We start from the raw sequence: 23,982 nt of genomic DNA, 5'->3' as shown, positions 1-23,982 counted from the left end.
TTAGACATTATGTTTTAAATATTTATATCTATTAAATACTCAATTAAAATAAATTTAAATAATGAAAATTGATCAATAAATTAAAATTAGTTTATAAAAATATAAATTAAAATTTAAAACCATGCTTAGACCAATTAATAAATTTTAATAAGTGTTACATTAATTGGAAAAAAGTTATAACAAAATTAGATAAAACTAAAAATTAATATTAAAAAAAATTATTTACAATAGAATTTGGATAGTGGGTACTTTAAAATCATTATTTAAACTCATAATAAGTAATAGTTATATCGCTCAAACTCTATTCAAATTCAATTATAAAATATCTTAATCTTATTTAATGAGATTGGGTAATACAGAACATTCAATTAAAAAATATTCATCACAACTTTAATTGGTTTCATTTTATTATGTTAAAATTTTATTTTCTTTTTCATATAAAAATTTATTTTCTTTTATTTAAAAGTCAAAATAAAAAAGATTATTTTACACTCACAATTCAGCCCCTCCTCAACAAAATCACCATAATTAATTTTCTTATTTATCGCCTTTTTATTTCTAAGTCCCCGTGGTTTTAAGGACACTGTTGAGAATAAAAGGCCTTTTCAATTTTCTTTTGTTTTAATTACTATCGGAACCCGAGAAGGGGGCCCTTTTAGGCTTTCATTCCTGGTCGAGTTCAGGCCATTTTCCTTTGGAAGCCGACTCCCCACTTTCACCACTAGCGATCTCTCACTTCTCAGCTTCTTATGATAATCAACCAGTAAGTTAACAAACTCTCCAAGTTTCAACTTTTACTCCATTTTTTCTTCCTGGGATTTTCAAGTTTTTCAATTTCTTTTTTCTGTTTAATTTGACCTTCATAAATTTAGTTGGGTTCCTATTTATTCCCATTATTATTATTATTTCTATTGTGTCTTTTGGCTTCTGGGCTCCTGCCATTGTAACTTTGGGTTGTTTCTTTCTCCTCTTACCTGTTTGAGAAAAGTCCTTAAGGAGAAAATCTTTTCCAAAAGATGGTGGGGTGGCAGAGACATTTGCAATGTGTACTTCGCCAAGCTGGGAGAAGACTGGAACATAACTATACTTTGTCTGCCAACTATTCATCTTCTTGTCGCTTGAGCTCCTCTTTTTTAACTGGTTAGTTTTTTTTTTTGGGGTGAAGGTGAAGTTAAATTTGGAATAGTTATTGAGAAATAAAACAGGGGTACTTTTCGTTTTATGTAAAAAAGATTGAATTTTAAGTGACTTAACTGTTAATACTGCATTTATTTATCTTCTTTCTATGCCTAAAGATCTTATCTTCTACTTGATTAATATTTGTCTAAATTTTATGTGAAGTTTAAGTTAAATTTGGAGCAATGAATCAGAAAGAAAACATGGGTTTATATTTATTCTTTGTATAATAACGCTAAATTTCAAGTGACTTTACTGTTAATTCTTAAATTTATGTTTTTTTCATCCTGTTTGTGAGTAGGGAGTTGAATTTGAGTATTAAAGGATTTGAAATACTTATGCAGGTGAATTGCCTAGTATTCAGAGATTGTGGAGATCACCTTCTGCTAGCATTTCAACACCTTTATATCAGTATTTCCAACAGTTGGTAATGCCAACTTGTTCTTTCCGATTTGATATGATGGTTTCAGTGAATTTGATGTTTTTGGCTGTTTGAGGTCTATTTTAATAAAATCATTCTTATAATTCAAAAAGAAGCTGTGAATCTTGTGATGTTCGAGTCACAAAAAAACTAGACGTGTTCCTAATGTAGTGTGTTATGAAATCTGAAGTAGATTTTGTGACATTTCATGAATGTCAATGCATATTTTTGGGATGCCTTGTTTTGTATAGTAATGAAAAAAAATATACACAGGTAGGAGAACAAGGATATAATATAATATCTTGGAAAGCAATAATAATTTCATATGCTTTCCTGCTTTTTGATGATGTAGTTAGTGATTCTTTCGGTGCTTGTGTTCTTGTGTTGGAAATGTTGTATATCATTGATCTTGATTCACACTTATTCAGCGTGATATCGATTGCCAATGGCACCTGATCTAGAAATGATCAGATTTCCTTATCTGTTTGTCGGTGTAAAATTTCCTTCATTGGACAATTCCCATGGTTTTAAGTGGTCTCGCTTATGTTGAAGATCAATAGGTCGCTCCTAACTGATGAAAAACAAGTTTTCAACAATGTGACGAGAAGTCCATTATTGTAGTATCTACAATGTTTGTGTTGCAACTGGTGGAATCATATTAAAGTTATTTGGGCAATACTTTTGAGTGTAGATCATTAGCTGATCTGAGCCAAAGGAGTTTGTTATGTTTTTCCTTAAATTCTTTTTATTTTCTGTTTTTTTTCCTTCCATAACTTCTCTTATGTTTTATGTGCATAGGGAATTTCAACTTCAAGGAAGTTACTAGCAGGTTCATCTGAAGAGACACCCATTTCATCACCATTAACTCCTGTTTTGGCAATAAATAGTGGAAAGACTGAAGAGAAGAAAGTTGTTCCTAATCGCTCAAAAGTTCAAGCAGTGTTAAAGAACATAAAACAGGTATACCTCCTAAACAATTATAACAAAATTCTAATTTTAAACTGTTTATATAGTTCCAATATCAGCTGCATTTGCCTCAATATCTACATGAGTTAACTGGCCATGCTTTTGCTGCATTTAAGGTAGTTCCCAATAATAAAGCTGGTGAAAATTTCAGTATTAAATCAATTGATCCTACTTTCAACTTCTCAAAAGAGAAAAATAATGGTTTGAATTAGAGCAGGATTAACAAAAAGGAAAAAGAAAAAACATCTGTAAAACCCTTAACTGCCATTATGATGCTGCATTACCATTGTTTCTGGTGTTGCTTATCTAATTCAATTAACTTATTGCTGACTCGCTTGTTTTAGAGTCCTAAGAAGGTCAACTTGGTTGCTGCATTAGTTCGTGGTATGCGTGTTGAGGATGCATTATTGCAGTTGCAAGTGACGGTAAAGCGTGCTGCTAAAACTGTCTATCAGGTGATTGAACCATCCTGGCCTATTAATGAACTGTAGTTCTTTTTAATGTAGTTGTGTAGTTTCTGGCGTAAAGGAAACTAGCCAAAACTCATCTCTATGTGTCATAAAAGGAAACTTAGAAGAAGGAATAGGAAAAGAAACATATAGTTGTAACCACTATACTATTTAGAAAGCATTGATGGAGAAGTGATTTCTTGTACCTCAACAACGAGCAGATGCATGGGTGTGTACTTGTGTCTTTTGCCCTCTCTTTACTTATTTTTTCATCTTCATTGTTGTTCAGAAGGAAGATACTTTTGTATCGTCAGCAGAAAATGGAGTTCTAACATTTTAGATTAAAACCTATGCCATGCAGGTTATTCACTCTGCTCGAGCAAATGCTACCCATAATCATGGACTGGATCCAGACCGTCTGCTGGTTGGTAAGTAGTGCAAATGAACTTGTGTATATCACTTGGGAGTATTTGTGCTTGTATTCATTTTGCATTTTTTATTTTTATAAACAGCGGAGGCATTTGTCGGAAAGGGATTTTATAAGAAGAGAATTTCCTACCATGCTAAAGGGAAATGTGGAATTAAAGAGAGACCAGAGTGCCGACTAACAGTGGTGGTGAGGGAGATGACCCCTGAAGAGGAGGCTGAGATAGCCAGGCTGAGAGTGAGCAAGTTTCGCAAGCTTACTAAGCGGGAAAGGAGGCTTGTACCCCATAAGCTTATCGAAACCACTCCTATTTGGAACCGCAAAGGCAAAGGCAGCAGCCAGGAGCCAAGTGGCATCGCTGCATGAGATGTCTCCCCTGCTTGTGTTCTGCATTTTAGTAATAACATTTGAGGTGCTGAAAAGATTGTAGTTTAGCCTTGTAGAAAAAGTGAAGCTCTAGAGGCATGAGAAATTTTGTATTAGTCCGAGGTGGTGCTGAAATATAGTTTTAAATGGTTGGATATTGTTTTAGAATTGTAGAATTTCATAATTTTCGTTGGTTTTTTAATCCTTTTTGGACAGTAACGTTGGATTTTCATCAAAACAAGAAGAGGGGATGTCTGAAGAATAAAATTTTGAACTAAGGTGCCTTGTTATAATAACAGCTTCTTTGGCACAATATGGCCAATGGGACATTGGAAAATATAATGAAAATCATTTGAATTGTGAAATCTTTATTTTTTTAAAATGCTCAAATTTTAAATTTATTTATATTATATTACCGATGTGATAATATTTGATACACGGCTAATGTTTTTTCGAATTCTTAGGCTGACAGAAAATGAAAATCATTGATCAATTAATGCCAATTGCAGTAGAACTAGCAGAAATACACAACTGCCCTGGCTCACTTGTAACTTTCTTCACCTCCCTGCAGAAACCAAAGAACATAAAAGGAGGTGGCAGATCCAACCGAGACCCATGATGCCTTATACATGCATATATTTGGTAAAGGTCAATTTGGAGCATCAATACTTCTGTATCTGATAATCTCAACTCCAAGGTAGTCAAGAGGACCATGAATAGCAACATGAGGCTTCCCGACTTTCACACGAACAGCAGATATCTGAGGATACTTCCTCAAGGTTGCTGATGCAATTAATTGAGCCACTGACTCAACAAGATCCTGAGATTTCCCTTCAACAACTTCCTTCACTATGCTGTAAGCCAGCAAATTCAAATTATCAAAAGATAATTTCTTAAAAATAAAGGCATAGACATTCATAGGAACAACTAAGGACTTCATAATATAAATCCTTATGCAAGTTTAAATTAATTAGCATTGGTCTTTTACATAGCAAGTATAAGTTGACCAGTTAACAATTATCAAATTCAGGATAATTGAAGATATTACAGTTAGGAGGAACATGCTTTCTCCATACTGTAAACTTGAAGACAATTACATGCAGGGATACAGAACTTCGTAACAATTCATAAGCAGCCAAAAAGATTTATGAAATGTTTTATAAACATGTTAGATGAAGATGTTTAGCTATTACTCACCGGTAAATATCAGTGTAACTAACAGTATCTGACAAGAGGTCTGATTTACCAGCCATCCTAAGATCCATCCAGGCATCTACATCTACCAAGAACTTCTGACCCAGGCTTTTTTCTTCAGGCTTGACCCCATGGAAACCATGAAATTTCAAGCCCCTCAATATGAGTTTATCTCCCATTGGCATTCCAACATCTTCTGTCATTGCTCCTGTTATATAACATTTTTATTAGCTATACGCTTCATGGATTGAAAGATAACAAGCACCAAAACACGGTAGAAAATATCACATTGGTTCATATTAGGCAACAATTTCAGTTCTCCCACTTCCCACATCCCAACCCCCCAAGACAACACCGGACATCACTATAATGCTTCAAGAAATCTCTAGCATCTCACAATTAATGTGCCACAAGGGAAGAGAATCGCAGCATTGTAAATTAAAGATATACTCCTATGCTGGAAGGAGTTTGATCATGCATCACTGTATGCATTTGAATGCAACCAAGAATCCCAACTTCCAACATATCCTAATAATTGACCATATCCTGCTCATATATTAGGACGGAAAAGAAAAGAAAATAAATCCGATTCAAGCTATGCCTTCATTTCCGGTTGAGCAGCAAATAACTTATAGTCACTCCTTCCTTCCCCTGATAAAAACGTTCCAAAGGAAGGGAATTTTGCAGCGGACTGATAAGCTAAACACAATCTGAGCTAACATAAAAGACTATACATATTGCATACACCACCAACACGAATTGGTAGAATTTTAGTAGCCGACTCCTTAGGAGTGTTGATTCTTTTTCCAGTGTTAAATCCCCCAAAATAAAGAATCTTTAATGCCTAAATCAACCCTAACAACCAAATAGTTTGCGATGAAAATCAATGAAAAAGAAAAGAGTATAATCATCCCTCAAAGTATACTAACAAAGCACGAATCTTTGGATCAATTCAGTAAAATTTCCTCAAAACCCAAATAGAAACAGAGTAAAAAACCAAACCCCATTTACATTCAACTCACAATAGCTAAATTTCTAAAGACCCAATACTACTTTACATGCAAACACACTCTATTTAACATCAAAAAGGGTAATTTGCATCAAATAAAACAGCAGTAAATCAGTAAAAGAAAAACCCAAAAAGTTGAAGTAGACTTTCATTTTACCGCAACTGGGTGCAGCCATTACAATGTAACTGTTTCCAGAAGGTAAGGGTCTTGTCTGCAGAAGGAAGAGTGAATTTTTAGTTGAGGAAACTGAAGAGTGAATTTTTAGTTACAAAAGCAGAATTGCTGAGGCACCGAACAAAGAATGACCCCCAGAAATGAGCTCATTGATTGATTTATTATTATTATTTTAAAATATTTTTATCCATTGAATTTTTGTTGGATCTGGCAGCCCAGTCAGCAGGCCCCCTTGGGCTTTCTTCTATATTTGTTGGCTTTCGATTTGTTTATATTTTATTATTTTGATATAAATTTAAAAATAATAAATTAATAGTACACAAAATAGGTCAAGGGAACAAGAGAATTGTTTGTTTTTTTATTGGAGGAGAACTAAATCCAATTTAAAGTAAGCATTATATTTTTGAATCCGGTTTGATTTTAGCAGAAAGTTTGTTAAATTATTTAAAAAAATTTAAATAATGTTTTATTTTTTAATATATTTAATTCAATCTTTATATTTTTATTTTAAATCAAATAAAATCTTGTAACTAACGATTGATTAATTATTGTTAGTTAAAATCATATTATAGTAACATAATAAGTTAATATGTCATAATAACTGTTACCTTTCAAAATGTCATATTGTACTGATATGATATTTTAATATGTAATATAATGATGTAATTTAGTAATATGATCATATGACATTTTCGCCATTCATATCAACATCATATATTATAAAAATAACAATTGATGTTTTAATTAATAATAATTAATTAATTATTAATTATAAATATTTATTTGACCTAAATTAAAAATATAAACAACTTAATTAAACGTGATAAAAATAATTATTTGAATTTCCTTAAAAAGTTCAAGAGGTTCTTAAAACATTATGCCTAAAATTTTCAAACTATAAAATCATTTCGATTATTTTTTCCCCTACCTTCAATGGAATGTAATTCAGACACTGTACACTAGAATTAACTAAATCATTCAATGGTTCAATTGCCTACAAAATACGTGCATGTCCCTTAAAAAGATTGAATATTAATCCATCCCAATCAGATGAATGAACCCATCCAAATCAATTGAATTCTATATTTCATTTTGATTTTAATCAATTACAAACCAATAGAATGTTCACACCCATGTACCTTTACTCATACAACTGCAGAAATTAAAGATTTCCTACAAGAATTATTATTGTATATAAAAACAGTAGAATATTTTGAACTACACCAGCAAGGAGTTCAAGAACTCTACCACTAACGTATTAATCATTTTCTTTGCCACAAGGTGGTGGCAAGCAGTATATATTTATACAAATCTTGTGGTTCCCAAACTGAAAGAATATTTGAAAGTTTTGAGTATCAACTAACAAAGCTGCATCACCAGAATCACAAATTTGAGGAAGAAGCATCAAAACAATGTAATGCTAGCCAAGAGAAGCCTCTACCCTCTGCAGAAACAAAATTGACATTGCTGCAAATCTTTCTTTGGATTCAGCTTTATATACACGTAAGACAGTTTTTGATCATTGTAATGACTTACCTCTTTCAATGGTACCATTCCAAAACTGTACGACTTTGGATCATGTCTTTTCTCTCCTATTTGAGAATGTAAATAAAAACAAGTCTTCTCCTCAAAACTCTAACCTTTCAATGGAATCTGTATTTGCTTCTTTGGTTGGTTGGCCCATAAATGAAATCCCCAGTTCAGGCTTCAAAAATGGGCAATGCTTCTGATAAATGTTTAATTATGTAAAGTTACGCCTCCTGGACTCTCCTATAGAAAAGGACGTAAGCAGCAGATGACTTAATTCTGTCTTCACTGACAGGGAAAACTTTTTCATCATCAAACTCGAACCACCTACCATGCCCATGCTGCAAATGCAGAAAGAGAGTTAGGACTCTAATAGTAAATCAAAAGTTACGTATTTCCTGTGATATCTACTGCTGATTCCACAGGAGCATGCAGAAGAGCACAAAAGGAGCAATGCACAAAGTTTGAAGAAAGATCCCAAAACTTTAGACCTTTCATTTCTACTTTTACTGCCTAAAAAATACTTCAATCATTATTGTAGAAAGAAACTAATTTGCCTAGAGATTACCTGTTATATGCTTGTGTAAGTTGAAAGAGAATATAAAATGTGCCAAATTTCCAAAAGAATGTGGATATTAAAGAAATTTGACCACTTCACCAATAAATAAAACATGAACAAATGACATAGCAGTATAAAACAATTTCAAGAAAATTCTGAGGCAAAGTCTACTCTAGAAATGCGTTACTAAGAGCCCTAAAACCTTGTTGCCTATATTTTCTTTAAAGACTGAATTTACTATTAACTCTAACATACACCTTAATTCTCCATTAAAAAGAATAATCTCCCATTTACCGTATGATCCGTGTTTAAAATGACACTCAACAGGCTACTCACATAAACAAATAATAAGCCCATTAATAAACATGATACCTATTTCATTTATGGGTACTACTACTACATGCTTTTGAAAAGTCCTGAGCCCATTATAATTGAAAAGCATTAGTTTTGGGATAGCCTCCAATGACTAGCCCACAAGAGATAGAACAAATAGCACATTGCAAATCTGAAATATCATTCATGGGTAGCTAGGTAAAATTCCATTTCAGTAGAATATCAAGACGACATGGCAGTAATTCCTAACACACAAGCAGAGAAGATAAGATAGAAACGATGCCATACTTACATCAACAAAAGCAGTATAATGACCGCCTCCCATGCCTCCATAGTGATTACTTATTGCATACAATTGGTAACAATTGGACAATTGGCTATCAATATGGGAAATATAATGGGAGAGATTGAGATCATGAATTGGAAAGTCAACAAAAGTTTCTAGCTTGTTCTTGAAAAATCGGCTATATGAGAACCTCTTTAAATGAATAACCAAAATCTCAGGCAACCTCCAAAGATCTAACTTCTTGTTGGCTTGCCGAGGCTTCTTGCACCTTGGACAATACCTAGGTATGATCACAACACTCACTATTAGATTCGGCAAGCATATGATTACTTCATAATTATAAAATAAATAAAGTTGATTATGCTTATATCATAGATGGAAGACCAAAACTGTAACTAGGTCAACATTTGGAACAAAGCATATATTAGAAAAAGAAACACGCTAACCACATGTCATCTGGTCCTAAAGGTTCCTCTTGCAAGAAACCTTCAAGACATTTATTCAAGGAAATGGATTCTTGAGGCCTTCGTGTAAACAACTGGGGCTTGAAAACCTCAGGTAATGAGCTGAGAAGGCATGTGTCATACTTTTCCATCATCTTATCCGACCAGTGAACACTCACATCAAACTTCTTGGTAAACCTTGAGATTGATACAGGCTTATTCATCTTTATCTCCACTGGTCCCATTTTATTGATCAAGTAGAATTTGAAGTCAGAATTCAGACAAAAATCATTCTCTGCTCCACCATCTGAACCTACATCACTATCTGAAACTAAGGGGCTAACAATATCCTCCATCTTTGAATACTCATTAACAGTATTCCCAGTCTCATTACCATCATAACCATTTACCAAATCTTCGACTGGCATTAGAAACGGACTGAGTAACTTAAGAAACTGGTCATGGATCTCAGATCCACTTGAAAGATCCTGTATCCTTGCTACAAGAGGAACACCAAATGGCTTCCAGTTTGATGCCACCACACCAAAAGTATAAGGCCTGGTGACATAATTAAATAAAATAAGTAAATAAACAATGATCAGAACTTACCAATTTGCAAAACAAAGTGATGCAGAAATGAACAGTGATCTTTTTCATGAATGGCCATAAAGCTGGAAGATAAGTTGAATCTAAAATTAAATGGGTATGGCCAAGATCAGCTTGCTTGTCCAAATTGACCATTTAATACAGTCTATGCCATAAGAATCATGACAATAGATAACCGAACTTACCTTTCCACCTGCTGATGTGAGAACACCACTAATGGGTATGTCTCGCTAACTTTTGGTAGCCGATAAGCAACAAGTTTGTCATCATCTCTGATCAAGGCTAATGAATCCGATGGTTCATCCAGCAAACGAACAATTTGATTCTTGTATATCTGCGTATAAGTTCAAAAGCTTAGGTTATTCATAATTAAATACAAGTGCGGGACTACAGATGCATCCCTATGTTGTCCACATTGCTCAAAATTTTTCTTTAATAAAAAGCAAGAAGGTAAAACCCTCTAATATGGAAGTCCAATCCATGTAAAAGAACACATGATTTTTTATAAGAGAGTTAGTCCTGAAATGTAAATGGTCTACATATTCATATTGCATGATCCAAACTGAATAGATCATGATAAAGTTAGCACTAAAGGTCTCTAAAAACGGATGGAGAACCAATATTCAAGTACCATTGGATAATCCTAGAGAAACCACCCATAATCAACTTACTACTGCTACTAGAAAACTGATCTAACTAATCCATGAAAAAGATTTATTCCTTGATTTTGACTGCAATGTAATAGCATCCTCAAATTACAGTTCTAGACTTCCAAAAGATACAACATTAGGGCATGCAAAAGTGCCTCAAGACCCTCAAGATGCTTGAGAGAAAATCCCATACATCTGCGAAATTTGACATCAGTAATCATGACATGCAACAGAAACAATATTTTTTCATACAAAAGGAAAAAAAAAAAAAGAGCCTAGCTGCATACCTCAGCCGCAAGCAGGGTTTCATCATTTCTTAAAGAACATGCCACACTTAATGTGTCGATAAGATCCTTGAGCCTCCCACACTTGGGAACAGCAATGGTAAATGGAGTTGGCAACATAATGCCGTCAGTGCTGAAAACTGTCAAAGTCATTGTCCGCATAGTTGTTGAAGGTAATGGCAGTGTTAGGTACATAAATGGATCAAATGTCACAGACACCTTCTTGCAAACAGGACACACCAATGTTGACCGATACTGGCCCTAGAATGAAAGAAAAGTTGAATGTAATTTGGTTCACTTATGCAAGGAAGTTCATATCAATGTTAATGTCAAGAAAAGCTCCACCTAACATATAAAAGCAGATGAGATATCCATTGCAACTTCGAACATTAACAATTTATTAGAATTAATAGCTGAAACTCAAACAGTTATTTCCGGTGCTAAGAGGATACTTTTAAACTAAAGAATACTTGGAAAATCTTACATTATGCATGCACAAATAGCATAAACTCGAATACATTATCAGTTACAAGACAACTTCAAATATCAATGGACTCACTTGGCAGACATCTACTATGATGGAATCATTGCGAGCCAAGTGATTTCGCCAATATTCGTCTGCCACTTCTTCATCTGGACAGCCCTCTGCATCCTTGGCTTCTATATACGGCTTGCATTTTACACGATTCAAATCTTCATGAAGGCCATCCAGCAGAAAAGCAAGAAATTCCTGCATTGCAACCACAAAATATAACTCAATATTGGCAGAGAAAAATAAACCATGAAATTAAAGAAATATAGGATACACCTTTAATTTATGGCAAAACCGTTGTCTTTCACGTTTTCAAAGAAAAAAGAAACACTTAGCCTCCTCAGTATATACTATTACTTGTTATTTAAGAATATATACTAGAGGGGAATTGGAAAGCATTGGTTTTAAAATTACCAGCAAAGCATATTTTAGTTATTGAACTATAAGGAGTTTCATACTTTAAGCAAAATTATTTCTTTCTCATGCCACAGTTAGTAAGTAATTCATCATTGGCAGAAAAGAGAATGAGAAAACTGAAACCACATTTCCTAAAGCGCAGCAACTTTACTAACTTGCGAATCATGCTGATTGTAGCCACTAAATTGGGGAGCAAACTTAGCAAGTTTACACTTAAACATTCTTGGAGCCACTGGCACTGCACCTGGAGCCCATAGCTTTCTTAACAGTTCTCCAAACGCTAAAGCAAGTTCACCCTAAGCAAGCAACAGACAATTATAAGAAAAAGGTAAACAAATATGAAGAATGAAACTTCTTGAAAGAAAGATGCGATATCATACATTCATTCCCAAAGGGTTTTCATAATTTATATCTTTTTGATAATCTCCTAGGAAGTAATCAACAAGCTGTGGAGTATGCACCAAACACTGAATTGCGCTGTTCATGAAACAAGTATTTCCAAGATTTTGTAGTCCTGTCAAGCTCAATAGACCAATGCCTCTATAACCACTACCAGATGGTGATCTGTCAGTTAGCATCAAGCTTAGGTTGTCACTGCTGCCATTTGTCTTTACTTGACTCTTGCCAAGGCTATTTTCTGTCCTAGACAGTTCAGCCAATCTCTTATTGCTCTCAGTTGTAGTAACAAAAAACCCATGAACATGCAATTCAAGAAGAGTCTGCATATGAAAGGGGCACAAAAACAGAAAATGAAGCTTATGTAGAGCTGCCAGTGGCATGGAAATATACACACACACACACACAGAATCTCCAAATAAATGGTTTCCACTGGTATAAGTCTTCAAGCAGATAATGAATCAGATACTTTATATATTGATAAATGTACTCTATATTCAACCAACTACATGGAAGGATGCTAAACCATAGCAGTAAAAATAAGTAGATCTACTAGTTACACCTCTTTCCCTGGTTTTCCAGAAGAAATGTTGGGCAAATTGATGATTTCATTCATAACAAACTGGCTTGTCTGCCCTGAGAAGTCCCATATCTGCAACTGCAAAACAAATTAATGGAAAGAAAATTACTTTGACAAAAAGTGGAACCATCTTTCAAAAAAAAATTAATTACTCGGCGCAAAACCTACCAGCTCAGATTGGGAACTGAAAATACTGCAAGCTCTCCTATAAAGATCGACAGTATTGTCCTGAAAATGCAAACTACTTTCAAATACAGGAAGCAAAGAACTATATTTAAAAAGCAAGAATGGCATGAGAACCAAGACCTACAAAGAAAGGGAGTTCCAATCCCTGGCATTTTTTTATAGATAGCATGTGTATTCACCAACCAAAACCACATTCCACTGCCAGGAAATGGATCCACAGATCAATAACTGGATCATCTCTATTTTCAGTTAATAATATTTATGCAACATAGTTTTTGACATGTAGCATATCATCATTCAAATAGGACACAAGATGCAAATAAAAGAACATGACAAATGGAAGTAATATTATGAGATGAATGATAAATGAAAAGACAATTGCAAGTTAAAAAACAGGCTCATCCTCAAAAAATATGCAATGCTTTTTTGCAATCATCTAATCATGTTCATTGTTGGGCCAGTTAATTTCAACAAAGAGGCCACTTACTATATATGTAGCACCATTTTAAAGGGTTTTACCATCACTTCAAAAAGACCTAGAAGCAAATTCTTTCCAGCTAGGGTAATAAGAAAATGTGAAAACATTTACTGAGACAATAGTGTCACCAACCGTAAGAATCCAATTAATAGTTCATGGATATAACCAACATCCATATATCTATTGCATATTCATTCAGCAAGATAAAACCTAACCTATATTTGTAGTAAAGAATCATTTATGGCCTTGAGATTTCACAAACTATTCTTCACAAGTACTGATTCAGCACCTTGCAATAAGTCATATCCATCTAGGTTTGTCAACTTAACGGCAAGACAGCTATCCCAGTTTAAACTGGCCCAGGTTCAGTATGGGATCTGATAGCCAATTACTCATAAAGTACAAGTTTGATCTAGCACCAAAAGACAGTAAGTTCTAGACATGACATAATGAGACTAAAATCCTCAGAATTTATCTCTTCCTTTCAGAAGAGAAGGCAAAAGCATTTCACCCACCCCCACCACAACAACATCGATGACAATAATGACAGCAAAAAGGAGGAAAAAAAGGTTACATACAGCACTGTTTCACTAGCCAAAATCCCCAGTTCAGTAGCAAAAACTCCATTAAAATAATAGATATAATAACGGACTGGAACAGAGAAATGACCTTTAAGCTGATCTTTACTAACAATGAATTTGTTTCTGGTGAAAAAGAAAGCCTTATCTGCAAAGGAAACACTTCCTGTGATTGATCTTCAGCAACAAAATGGTTCCTAGCATCTGTCTCTGATGCTTTAGAGTCATTGTGCCTACAGAAGGAGAACAAATGAGTATGTAAATGAGTGCCAAAACAACATATTCTTCGAGACCAAAATGTACTTAAGTTCCATAAATTGTCAGCGGATGCCAATTCTCTATCATACAAATGTTCAAGAAAATGCTTGTTGGTGAAACAAGGCAGCCATATCGACAGCATATGACAATAATCGAAACTATTTCAACTAGATAAGACTTTCAAAATCGATACCACATTAAATGGAGGGTCAACTACGGATGTATAAGACTAAATAAAATATCAAACAAGCCAAAACATAAATCTCTTGGTTACAGTCTAGCAACTTTTCTATCATGAACATTCAGTAAAGCCTTTAATACAATAGATAATTCAAACGCTAAATAGCATCGTATAACAAACTCGCCTCACCATTTAAGAGTCCGCAACCACAATGCTTCATTAACCAAGGCATATGCACGGCCAGATACCCCTCCTTCCGCCTTAACCCTATCCCCGGAACTCTCTTCCTTACTCAATTCCAGTACAATTTGCGAATCAGCATAGTCGTCATTGGATGACACGGTGTACAAAATGCCTCCTATTTGATCAGCAACACTTCTTTGAGTCTCCTTCCACCACCTGACATTCAAGGGGAAAAAATAGCTTAAAATTGGGAAAAGCTTTTGCAATTACAGTGAATCTTTTATGATAAAAGTAAGTGAAAAACTGAACCATGCAATTGACTTTAACCAGTTAAAATTCTTTTGCACTTAATTTAACTAATAAGAAGCTGAAAAAGAAAAGAAAAAATATTCAAATAATTCAAGGTATTAAAAAGAAACAAAAAAGGGAAAAGACAAACTAAAATTTATTTATTCAGTTAATTCACTTTTCAAACTCAAAATCCCCTTCACATTTCACTCCCTCTCTCGTTTTCTCGGGAACCAAACCGAAGAGATAAAAAAATTAATTTTTATTTAGAAAAGGCACACCTGTACGGAACTAGGTAGAGCTTCTGGCGATTGGTCTCCTCGTCGTCGGCTTCGTCATATTCGTCGCGATCGAGGCGGGAAGAGAGAGGCCGCTTACGAGCGTATGGGTGGTAATCGAGGTCGAAGAGATGATCGTCGTCCTCGGAAGAGAAGCGGTCGTCCATCGAGAAGAAGAACAAGGTGCGTAGGGCTTTCGACAACACCGCCTTGAAGAACCTGAGAGCAGAGATAGAAAGGCTCGCGAGCTTCACCGATAGCAAACGCGTCGTCGTTTTGGCGATTATAATTGAGAAATTGAGCTTTTCTGCCAGGCGTTCATAACCAAAAAACAAATTTTAAAATTTGTTTTATAAATTAAAAAAGATAATTGCGAACGTTTTTAATAGTAATAAAAATAAATTATAATATTAAAAGTTTAGAAATGTAAAATAAAAAATATACAGTGCATAAATTGAAGAACGATGGCTGCATGTTGTCTGGGTTGGGAATCGTCGACTTTGTTTGCTCCCAAAACGTTCTTGAGGGCTTCAGTAGGGGGAGGAGTGGATTGCACGCTCCGTTGATGAGAGTGTGGGAGTAGACGGGGAGGATCACGTGGAGCCTTCTAGGGAACTGTCCCGTTGATGGAGCTGATGTTTGACACGTGGCAAACTACGCTTGCAATCGGCTTCTCTTAAATGGATGTGAAATATCGGAGGATTCAATTTTTTCTTAAGACTCTCTGTATCTTACTTGTCAAAATATTTAGAAAGTTTCTATATTAATATATATATTTTTAATTTAGTTTTTTATTTAAAATTATATTAATTTTGAGTATTATTTTAATTTAATTTCTCTTTTTAATAGTATCTAATTTTATCGTTAAAAGTGATGACCTTAATACTAACGTGATGCTGACGTGACAAAATATGATGATGTAGTAACTTTTATGACAGTGCCATATCAGCACGTTAATGGTGACATGGTGCTACAAAGTCACTCCAAATTGACTCACAAAATGCAGTGACATGCCAGTATTCAAGGAAAAAAATTTTCTCTGAAATTTAAATCAGATGGACGAAATTGAAGAGACAAGTAGGGTACAGAGATTGCATTGAATAATAATTTAGCGTAAGGGGACTAAATTGAATTAAATTTATTTATTTAAGACTAAATTTAACCCAAAAATATAATTTTTTTGAATTTTAAGAAAAAAATAAATATATTTAGCTCGTTTTTTAGATTATTAAATGTCTTTTCTTATTAATATCATTTCAATAATGCATATATTGGATTAAATGGAATTACATATTAGTTTTATGTTAAATGCTTTCAAAAGTATTTTGATAATATAATTATAATATAAAAGAAAATAAAGTAAGAACATTGTCTTGACTAATTTATTTTCTCATGGAAGAACAGCAGCCTTTTATATATATATATATATATATATCTATATATATATATGCAAAATCATTTACAAAACCTTTGCAAGAGGCTTGTAAGGTAAGAGTACTTTGACCAATAAAGCCCATGTTCCAATTACAAAAGAAAGGTACCTATACAATATAGGCCAATAAGAAAAAAAAAGGCACTTGTACAATATATCCCAATCACAAAAGAAAGCCACCATTAAAAAATCATGGTAGCATGACAGAATAGGGCAACATTTACACATGGTAGCAACATTTACACAAAATTAAGTACCTAGTGACAAAAACAAGTACACTATCGTTTTGTGCTAAGATGGCATATAAACCACAATATACAATGTGCCAAGACAGTATAAACCATAGAATAAACCACAATGCACCATTTAATTGTGCCAAGATAGCATATAAACGTCACAACAAATTATGCCAAGACCATAACAAATTCTAGTTATTTTTAATGCTTTTTGAGTGGGCAAATCACCAACTAAATTTGAATTGCTGGGTTACTTTCGTTTTGCAATTTCCTATGGCAATATGAACCAAATTAGTGTTTAAAATCCCAAAAATAATGCTAAAGCAATATGAACATAATGCAAGTCACAATCTTTCTCACAAACAGTTGCCTACTAGATATAAATGACATTGAATCCTCATGGCTAGTTGCAATGACCAATTGATTTGGCCTACCAACCTATTGAAAGGTTTAATCCTTAATTAATTTAATGGTAGCTAAAACAACAGCATTCACAACTCAATAAATAGTAGCATTTCTCATGACATGAATAGGGACTAAATTGTTACTCACATTTATAATAGAAATTTATCTTGGATGGGCTGTAGGTATCGAGACAGATTGGGTTTGGCATCTGTAGGTTACTGTCCCCTTCCCTACGGGGCTTGCATGCTTCAATTGCAATATTAGGGTAGCAACATATTGTGAACTAAAGCTCTTCATAGTTGCAACAGCAAATTGGGTTCTTTTAGCAATTGTGACTTTCTTCCTCTTGATTGCATTTGACGTAGTTGGCCCAATAACACTTGGTGCAGCAGCTGTAGCAACACTTGGTGCACCACCAACAGCTTTAGTAGCTTCACTTGGTGCACCACCAGTAGCTTCAGCAGCTTCCCTTGGTGCAGCACCAGCAGCTTCAGTTGCTTTACTAGTAAAAGATTTCCTTTTTCGACTATGACTTTTTTGAGTGCTTATCTGACTCTAGAAATGCAAATTAGAAAAGTAAGTAACTAGCAATATAAATAATAACGAAATCTAGCAACAAGATACATAATAAAAAAAACTTATCTGCTGCATTGGACAATTTGACCTATTATGCCTTTCTTGATGGCAAACAACACATCCCATTATCTTTCAGACCCTTGACATTCTTGTCTTCTTTAGCCCTTCAATTGGTTCTTTTCTCCCTCCTCTTTAGCCCTCCAATTGGTTCTCTTCTCCTCTCTTTCTTAGGCCGTCCAGTTGATCTCTTGACATATGGAGGTAAAATAACCTCCATATTCCACTCAAGCTAGAATATTGACCCTTTGATAGGATGGAGAGGTTGTTCATAAGCCTTGAGGTATTCACTCTTTTTAAAAGAGTCTGCCAAATATTTTGTAGGGTCCTCCCTTTCATAATAAATAGCATTGATGGCATGCTGACATGGAACTCCACTAATGTCCTAAGCTCGACAGCTATATGTTGTATGTTGCAAAGACACCGTGTAGCTCCCCCTCATCCACTTTTCAGCATTTTTTCAAAAGTCTTCATACAAATGGGCCTTATTTCATTCCATATTCCTTATTCTGAAACAATCGCCTCATTACATGCAACCTGATCTCCTCTAACATGCTAATGATTGATTTATACCTTGCCTCTATTATGACTCCATTAAAGTTTCACACATATTGTTGTCAATGACATCTCACTTGGAGAAATCGAAAAAGAATGCTTGACACCAGTGCACATCATTACAATTCTCAATCAAGTGGTTATATGCAACCTTATTCCTGGAGCAAAGAAGTTCCCATTGCCTTTTAAAGTCTGGCTAGTTTGTAGATCTAGCACAACACCAAAATTGGAACTTTAAATCTTCATCTCTGAACTTTTTCCCCCACCTTACATAGATGTGTCGTGCACACCTTCATTGTTTAATAAAAGGAAGCACTTCATTAATAGCACTTGAAAGCCCCAACAACAACAAAATAAATAGGTTAATAAGATATACTGAAAAGAGGAAAAGTAAGACTGAAAAGTAATAAAGCAATTCATGAATAACTCAAATTCTTTTCTTTTTTTTTAAATAGTTAATAAAGAAAAAAAACAGTTACAGCTGCAATTGTGCAAGGGCCTTGGCTTCCCTTTTGGCTCTTGAAAACTTGGCTAAAGAGTGGCTTTTTCTCAAACAAAAAGGGTCAAGAGTTTTCCATAGTAATACATGCATGATACATACATATTAATATATATATATATATATTCAACATATATCAAACTTGTTATATGTAGATATATCTATATATATATATGTATGCTCTCTCTCTTTCTCTATATATATATATATATATCTATATATTTATATTTATATAAAAGATAAGGAGCCGCAGCTACAGCTGCAATTGGGCAGGGGCCTTAGCTACCTCATTGGCTATAAATATACATATATATATATATATATATATTCTAATTGGTTTGTAAAGAAAACACATACCTTCTGCATGTCACTCATGATGGTCCAACCCATCCCATCTTTAGTGCCAAGATCATCATATAACAGCTCTAGAAATCATTTCCAATAATCCTTGTTCTCAACACCACTTATAACTGCCCATGCTATGGGAAACATTTGGTTGTTCCTATCTCAGCTAACAGTTACTAAAAGCTGTCCCTTTACAAAGCCCTTGAAGAAACATCCATCCGAGCCAATAAATGGTTTGCAACCTAGTAAAAAATTTTGCTTCAGTGCTGCAAAACAGATATACATTCAATAGAAGACTGGGGCCTCTTTTGGTGCAATCCTATCTACCTCTATCCAAATTGTTGTCCTTTCATTTATCTCTAGCAGCTCATCAACATATGCTCGTAACATTCTGAACTCCTCAACATATTTATCTTGAATTTCCTTTAACACTTTCAGTTTGGCTCTTCTAGCCTTAGATAAAGGAATTGTCACACCAAGCTTATTTCGAACCAATTTGGTTATTTGCTTTGCCTTCAAGAATGGCATCTTGATGATATCATTTTTCAACTTTGTTGCAACCACCTTGGCTGTCACTCATTTGTTTTTATTTGTGGACAGACAATTGTGGGTTCCTAAATAGGTTTTCACTCTAAAAGAGTTGTCCTTCTCATGTTTCGAAGCTAATATCTCCCATTCACAGCTCATTGTAACACACTTTGCTTTTACTCTAAGTTTATCATTTTTCTTGTATATGAAAGCAAAGTGTTTAGCCAAACTGTACTCACACAAGGCAGTTTTGAAATGTGCTGTGTCTCTAAAAGTTTGACTAACAAAAAATTTGAAAATATTTGTCCTACAAGTATATCTGGCACTAAACTTCACCCTTTGTGCATCATCAACTTCTGAGCTAGAGCTTGTTGACATATAGCTCCTTGGGTCATTGGAATCAACATAATCATTGAGCCTTTCATTTCCAGCAGTTTCTGATGGGTCTCTAGTAGCCCCTAATGGGCTTGTAGTAGCTTTAAATAGGCATTCTTCATCAAAATCCTCAGATACAGCAGCCAAAACCCTCTCTTTGTTTGCCTTAAATTCCTTCAACCTCTCCCTAGCAAGTGCCAAACATCCTCTCCTTCATCACTTAACCATGCCATATATTAACTTCATCTTCATTAAATTCATCATGGCTGTCATCTACTTCTCTATCTACATTGTCATCTGCTTCACTATCTACATTGTCCACAACTGTTGAAATAAATTCAACCTTTTCATTCATTGATTTAGGCAATGCAGTAACCTATTGAGAATTTTCCCCATGCTCAACATGTACCGAAACAACACCGTTTTCTTCAAGCAGCTGGCACATTTCAGTTACATTTTTATCATCAAGAAGAGTGGTCAAACCAAAATTACCTTCATAATGCAACGCTTTAATCATCCCCAAATCATACTTCAATGCCTTCACCATTTGTAATACACTCCAATAGCACATGGTGTCTATGTTAGGGATATTTACCAACCTCTTTTTCCCACCTCTATATGCAAATTTAAGAGTATAAATAAACATCCCTCCCATGACTGAAGCAAATCTGATTAGTTTTATCTGCATAATCAGATTTAAAAACTCAATCAATAATTATAAAACACAATGGCAACCAATAATAGAGCATGAAAAAACCAAATAAACAAATAAAATGTCAATAGCAAACATTTTTTCCTTTAATTTGGTCTCCTTATCAATTTTAATTTTGTTCAATTTGGTCTTTTATATTATCTATTATATATCATATAATATATAAAAAAGTATAGATATTGATACAAACTTTTATTAATAATTTTATATAATAATACATACTTTACTATTTCATACATAAAATGATGTATATTTAGTTTTAATAATTTTTAAATTTATTATTAATTATAAGGTAATATTTAGTTCACTAATAACATATAAAATATATACAATAACAACTGTACCAAGCATAAGGCTTATGCAAATATGGTGAATGCTTGAACAACCTAAATAAATACTCTAATTTGCAATTTTTTGAAGCTAGAATTACTTATGGTTTATGCAAATATGAAGTTCGGCTTCTAAAAGTGTTTAGGTTTAGGTTAAAGGTTATATTGTATTTCAATTTTGAGGAGAAAAGAAAATTTTATATAAGTACCATTTTCCTCTTAATATTCTAGTGTCTCCATTGTTAATTGGTAAAAGTACTTACATAAACTCATCCAATTTGCCAAAGTTTGGAACTCTATCAATGAGAATTTTTTTGCATTTTTTTTCCTATGTTTTGTTTGTCTTATCTAATACACAGCAACCATAACAAATAAAACAACCAAAGCCAAATCAGCATTCATTAACAACATACCCTAATATTATAAACAAACATATCAGTATCAATAAAAATGAAAAAAAGAAAAACCCAATCTCTGCCAACATTAAAGACACAACCTAATATTATTCAAGAGCAACAAAAAGAAACTTTCCTTTCCCCTTCCTCTCGATTTTCTTCCTTTTCTTGAGCTTTCAGCCATTAGCTTTCAGCTTTCAAGCTTTTCAAGCGCCCCTAAATTCCAGCTTCAAATCTTGAAAGCTTTTAACATTTGTTAGTTTTAGGCTTTTAAGTGGTTAAAAAAAAAGAAAATTTTTTCTTGGGTTTCAATGTTTTAGGGGTTTTATTTTTCACTCTTGATATAGCCTTTAACCTGAGTTTCACTAGTGCTTTATCATGGTCTCTCAATTTTAGGTGGTCGAAATTTCAAGGGGTTAATGGCTTCAGCGAGGATAATGGTTGGTTTAGGGTTATGACACTATTTATGCTTAGTTATCGGGGTTTAGGGCAAATAGAATTGTAAAAGCTGGATAATACCCTCAATCTCGTCTGACTAAACATTCCATGTGGCATTTTCATCAATAACCACAATATTTTTCTTGTTTCAATTTAGTCCCTCTACGTTGAATTATTATTCAATGCAGCCCTTATACCCTACTTGTCTTTTCAATTTCGTCCCTCTGATTTAAATTTCAAAGGAAAATTTTTTCTCTGACATGCTGATGTGGCATTGCATTTTGTCAATCAATTTAGGATGATGTGGTAGTGCCATGTCAGTATGTCAACCCACAAAAGTTACCACATCATCATATTTTGCCACGTCAGTGCTATGTCAATGCTGGCATCATCACCTTTAACGGTGAAATTAGATGCCGTCAGAGGAAGGGACTAAATTGAAGCAATTCTCAAAATTGAAAGACTAAATTGGTACGATTTTGAGTAGAGGAACTAAATTGAAGAAAATACCCTATTATAGGGACTTCTTAGGTATTTTGACCATATCTTATTCTCTCTTTCCCTATACAGTTTGTTTTGTTTTGATTTTTGCAAAGATTAAAATAAAAAAAATTCTAATTTGACTTTATCTTATATTAAAATTTTTAAAGAATTTTGTAATATCCATGTTTAACATTTTTTAATGTAAAAGATAAAAATATTATAAAAAAAGTAGTAGATATTTAAAAATAAAAAATATAGTTTCATTTTAAGGCATTTTTTTAAAAAAAACTAAAAGAATATTATTTTTATTTATTATATAAATAAATAAAGAAAAACATGGTCAAGGCTTATCTTGCCAAGGCTTTTGTTATAGGGCTAGACTATTTGTCTTGTTGGTCTAAAAGGTTGTTTTGGTCAAGTTAAGGTTAAATCTATAAAAATTGGGTCATTTTGTCACATCCTATTTTTAAAGACATGATCGATGCAATGGCTTACATTGGTATGGTTCATTAGAACTAAGCAAGCCTTGTGCATCTTTTACATATATGTGTATTAGTTACAATTACATACATAGGTGTTCGTATACACCATTCAAACATGTCCACCAATATAAGTCATACATAAAGACAAGTATAATTCATTCATCAATATTCATATATTCAATTGTCATACTTCAGCACGCTTCTTGTGCCCATATTCATTTATGTCTTTGTTACCATAGGATCACAAGTAATATGCATCCTTTTTTATGCTTAACATAACATCTCACATAAAGAGTAAATAACATAAGTATTCTCCATTTTTATTTATATTGTATGTATCGACATAAAAGCAAATGACAAGTACGACTTGACTTGACACATTGCAAAGTGTAATGGCATTAAAAGGCTTAAACGAAAGCACTGTTACACTTATTAAGAATGAGTGGGATACTCCTTCACAAGGCGGCAAGCCAAACGAGCTATTGATCTAAAACAAAACAATATATCTTTGGGTGTGAGTTATAAAACTCAATGAACAAACGCGGGAAGGGGACAAGCCAAAGGGGAAGAGTTTTTGCAATAATCCATAATCTTGAAATAACCATAAATTTAAAGACAACTATCACATTTCCTTACAAAAACTTGAAATAATGTTGTTCCAAGACCAATTGACATGATTTTAGTTGAAATCCAAGCTACGTAAGAGTTTTGAATAAAAAAAGAGCCTAAAAACAAGTGAAAAGCCATTTGAAAGGAGAAAACAGAAGGTTTTGTACCTTAGGTATCGTTACCTTCATGAAAGATATTGATATTTTCATCTTGAATGCTTTCTGGGCCATAGGTATTGATATTTCTTGGGAAAGTGTCGATACTTGTGCAATAGGTATCTATCACAATGCAAACCCGGGG

The 23,982-nt window shown here is 33.8% G+C and overlaps 3 protein-coding genes and 1 pseudogene across 6 annotated transcripts; 1 reads left to right on the top strand and 3 right to left on the bottom strand.

Annotated features, from left to right (window-relative positions):
- Positions 1-600: 600 nt before the first annotated feature.
- Positions 601-3,963, top strand: LOC110420826 (uncharacterized). The gene is made up of 7 exons (XM_021434202.2): positions 601-763; positions 989-1,140; positions 1,521-1,603; positions 2,396-2,557; positions 2,908-3,018; positions 3,374-3,440; positions 3,525-3,963. Exons 2-7 carry the CDS (start codon positions 1,017-1,019, stop codon positions 3,803-3,805), a joined length of 828 nt encoding a protein of 275 aa, XP_021289877.1. The 5' UTR covers positions 601-763; positions 989-1,016; the 3' UTR covers positions 3,806-3,963.
- Positions 3,964-4,172: 209 nt separating this feature from the next.
- On the bottom strand, positions 4,173-6,326 carry FOLB2 (Dihydroneopterin aldolase). 2 transcript variants are annotated; one of them, XM_021434203.2, is made up of 3 exons: positions 6,166-6,326; positions 5,003-5,207; positions 4,173-4,659 (listed from the first exon to the last, which is right to left on the bottom strand). In XM_021434203.2, the coding sequence occupies exons 1-3, from the start codon at positions 6,182-6,184 to the stop codon at positions 4,455-4,457; spliced, it is 429 nt and encodes a 142-aa protein (XP_021289878.1). In that variant the 5' UTR covers positions 6,185-6,326; the 3' UTR covers positions 4,173-4,454. The 2 variants fall into 2 exon arrangements, with proteins under 2 accessions (XP_021289878.1, XP_089640436.1); XM_089784310.1 differs by lacking the exon at positions 6,166-6,326 and adding an exon at positions 5,601-6,138.
- Positions 6,327-7,238: 912 nt separating this feature from the next.
- Positions 7,239-15,930, bottom strand: LOC110420247 (ubiquitin carboxyl-terminal hydrolase 8-like). Of its 3 annotated transcripts, XR_002445521.2 has the most exons (15): positions 15,671-15,930; positions 15,230-15,533; positions 14,667-14,876; positions 14,130-14,271; positions 12,965-13,024; positions 12,779-12,874; positions 12,201-12,539; positions 11,976-12,116; positions 11,431-11,601; positions 10,875-11,132; positions 10,123-10,271; positions 9,335-9,889; positions 8,895-9,168; positions 7,720-8,051; positions 7,239-7,627 (listed from the first exon to the last, which is right to left on the bottom strand). XR_002445521.2 is itself a non-coding variant. In XM_021433492.2 (14 exons), the coding sequence occupies exons 2-14, from the start codon at positions 15,391-15,393 to the stop codon at positions 7,935-7,937; spliced, it is 2,676 nt and encodes an 891-aa protein (XP_021289167.1). In that variant the 5' UTR covers positions 15,394-15,533; positions 15,671-15,930; the 3' UTR covers positions 7,239-7,934. The 3 variants fall into 3 exon arrangements, 2 of the variants coding, with proteins under 2 accessions (XP_021289167.1, XP_021289168.1); XM_021433492.2 differs by having other exon boundaries at positions 7,239-8,051; XM_021433493.2 differs by lacking the exons at positions 14,130-14,271; positions 14,667-14,876; positions 15,230-15,533; positions 15,671-15,930 and adding an exon at positions 13,107-14,118 and having other exon boundaries at positions 7,239-8,051.
- Positions 15,931-17,022: 1,092 nt separating this feature from the next.
- LOC149526943 (uncharacterized) lies at positions 17,023-19,616 on the bottom strand (annotated as a pseudogene).
- Positions 19,617-23,982: the final 4,366 nt, after the last annotated feature.

Source organism: Theobroma umbraticum, unplaced genomic scaffold (genome assembly GCF_002168275.2).
Source record: "Theobroma umbraticum cultivar Fairchild unplaced genomic scaffold, ASM216827v3 scaffold_86.0, whole genome shotgun sequence".
Classification (NCBI taxonomy): domain Eukaryota; kingdom Viridiplantae; phylum Streptophyta; class Magnoliopsida; order Malvales; family Malvaceae; genus Theobroma; species Theobroma umbraticum.
The sequence above is the reverse complement of the archived record's forward strand: the minus strand, read 5'-3'. Positions and strand labels throughout refer to the sequence as shown.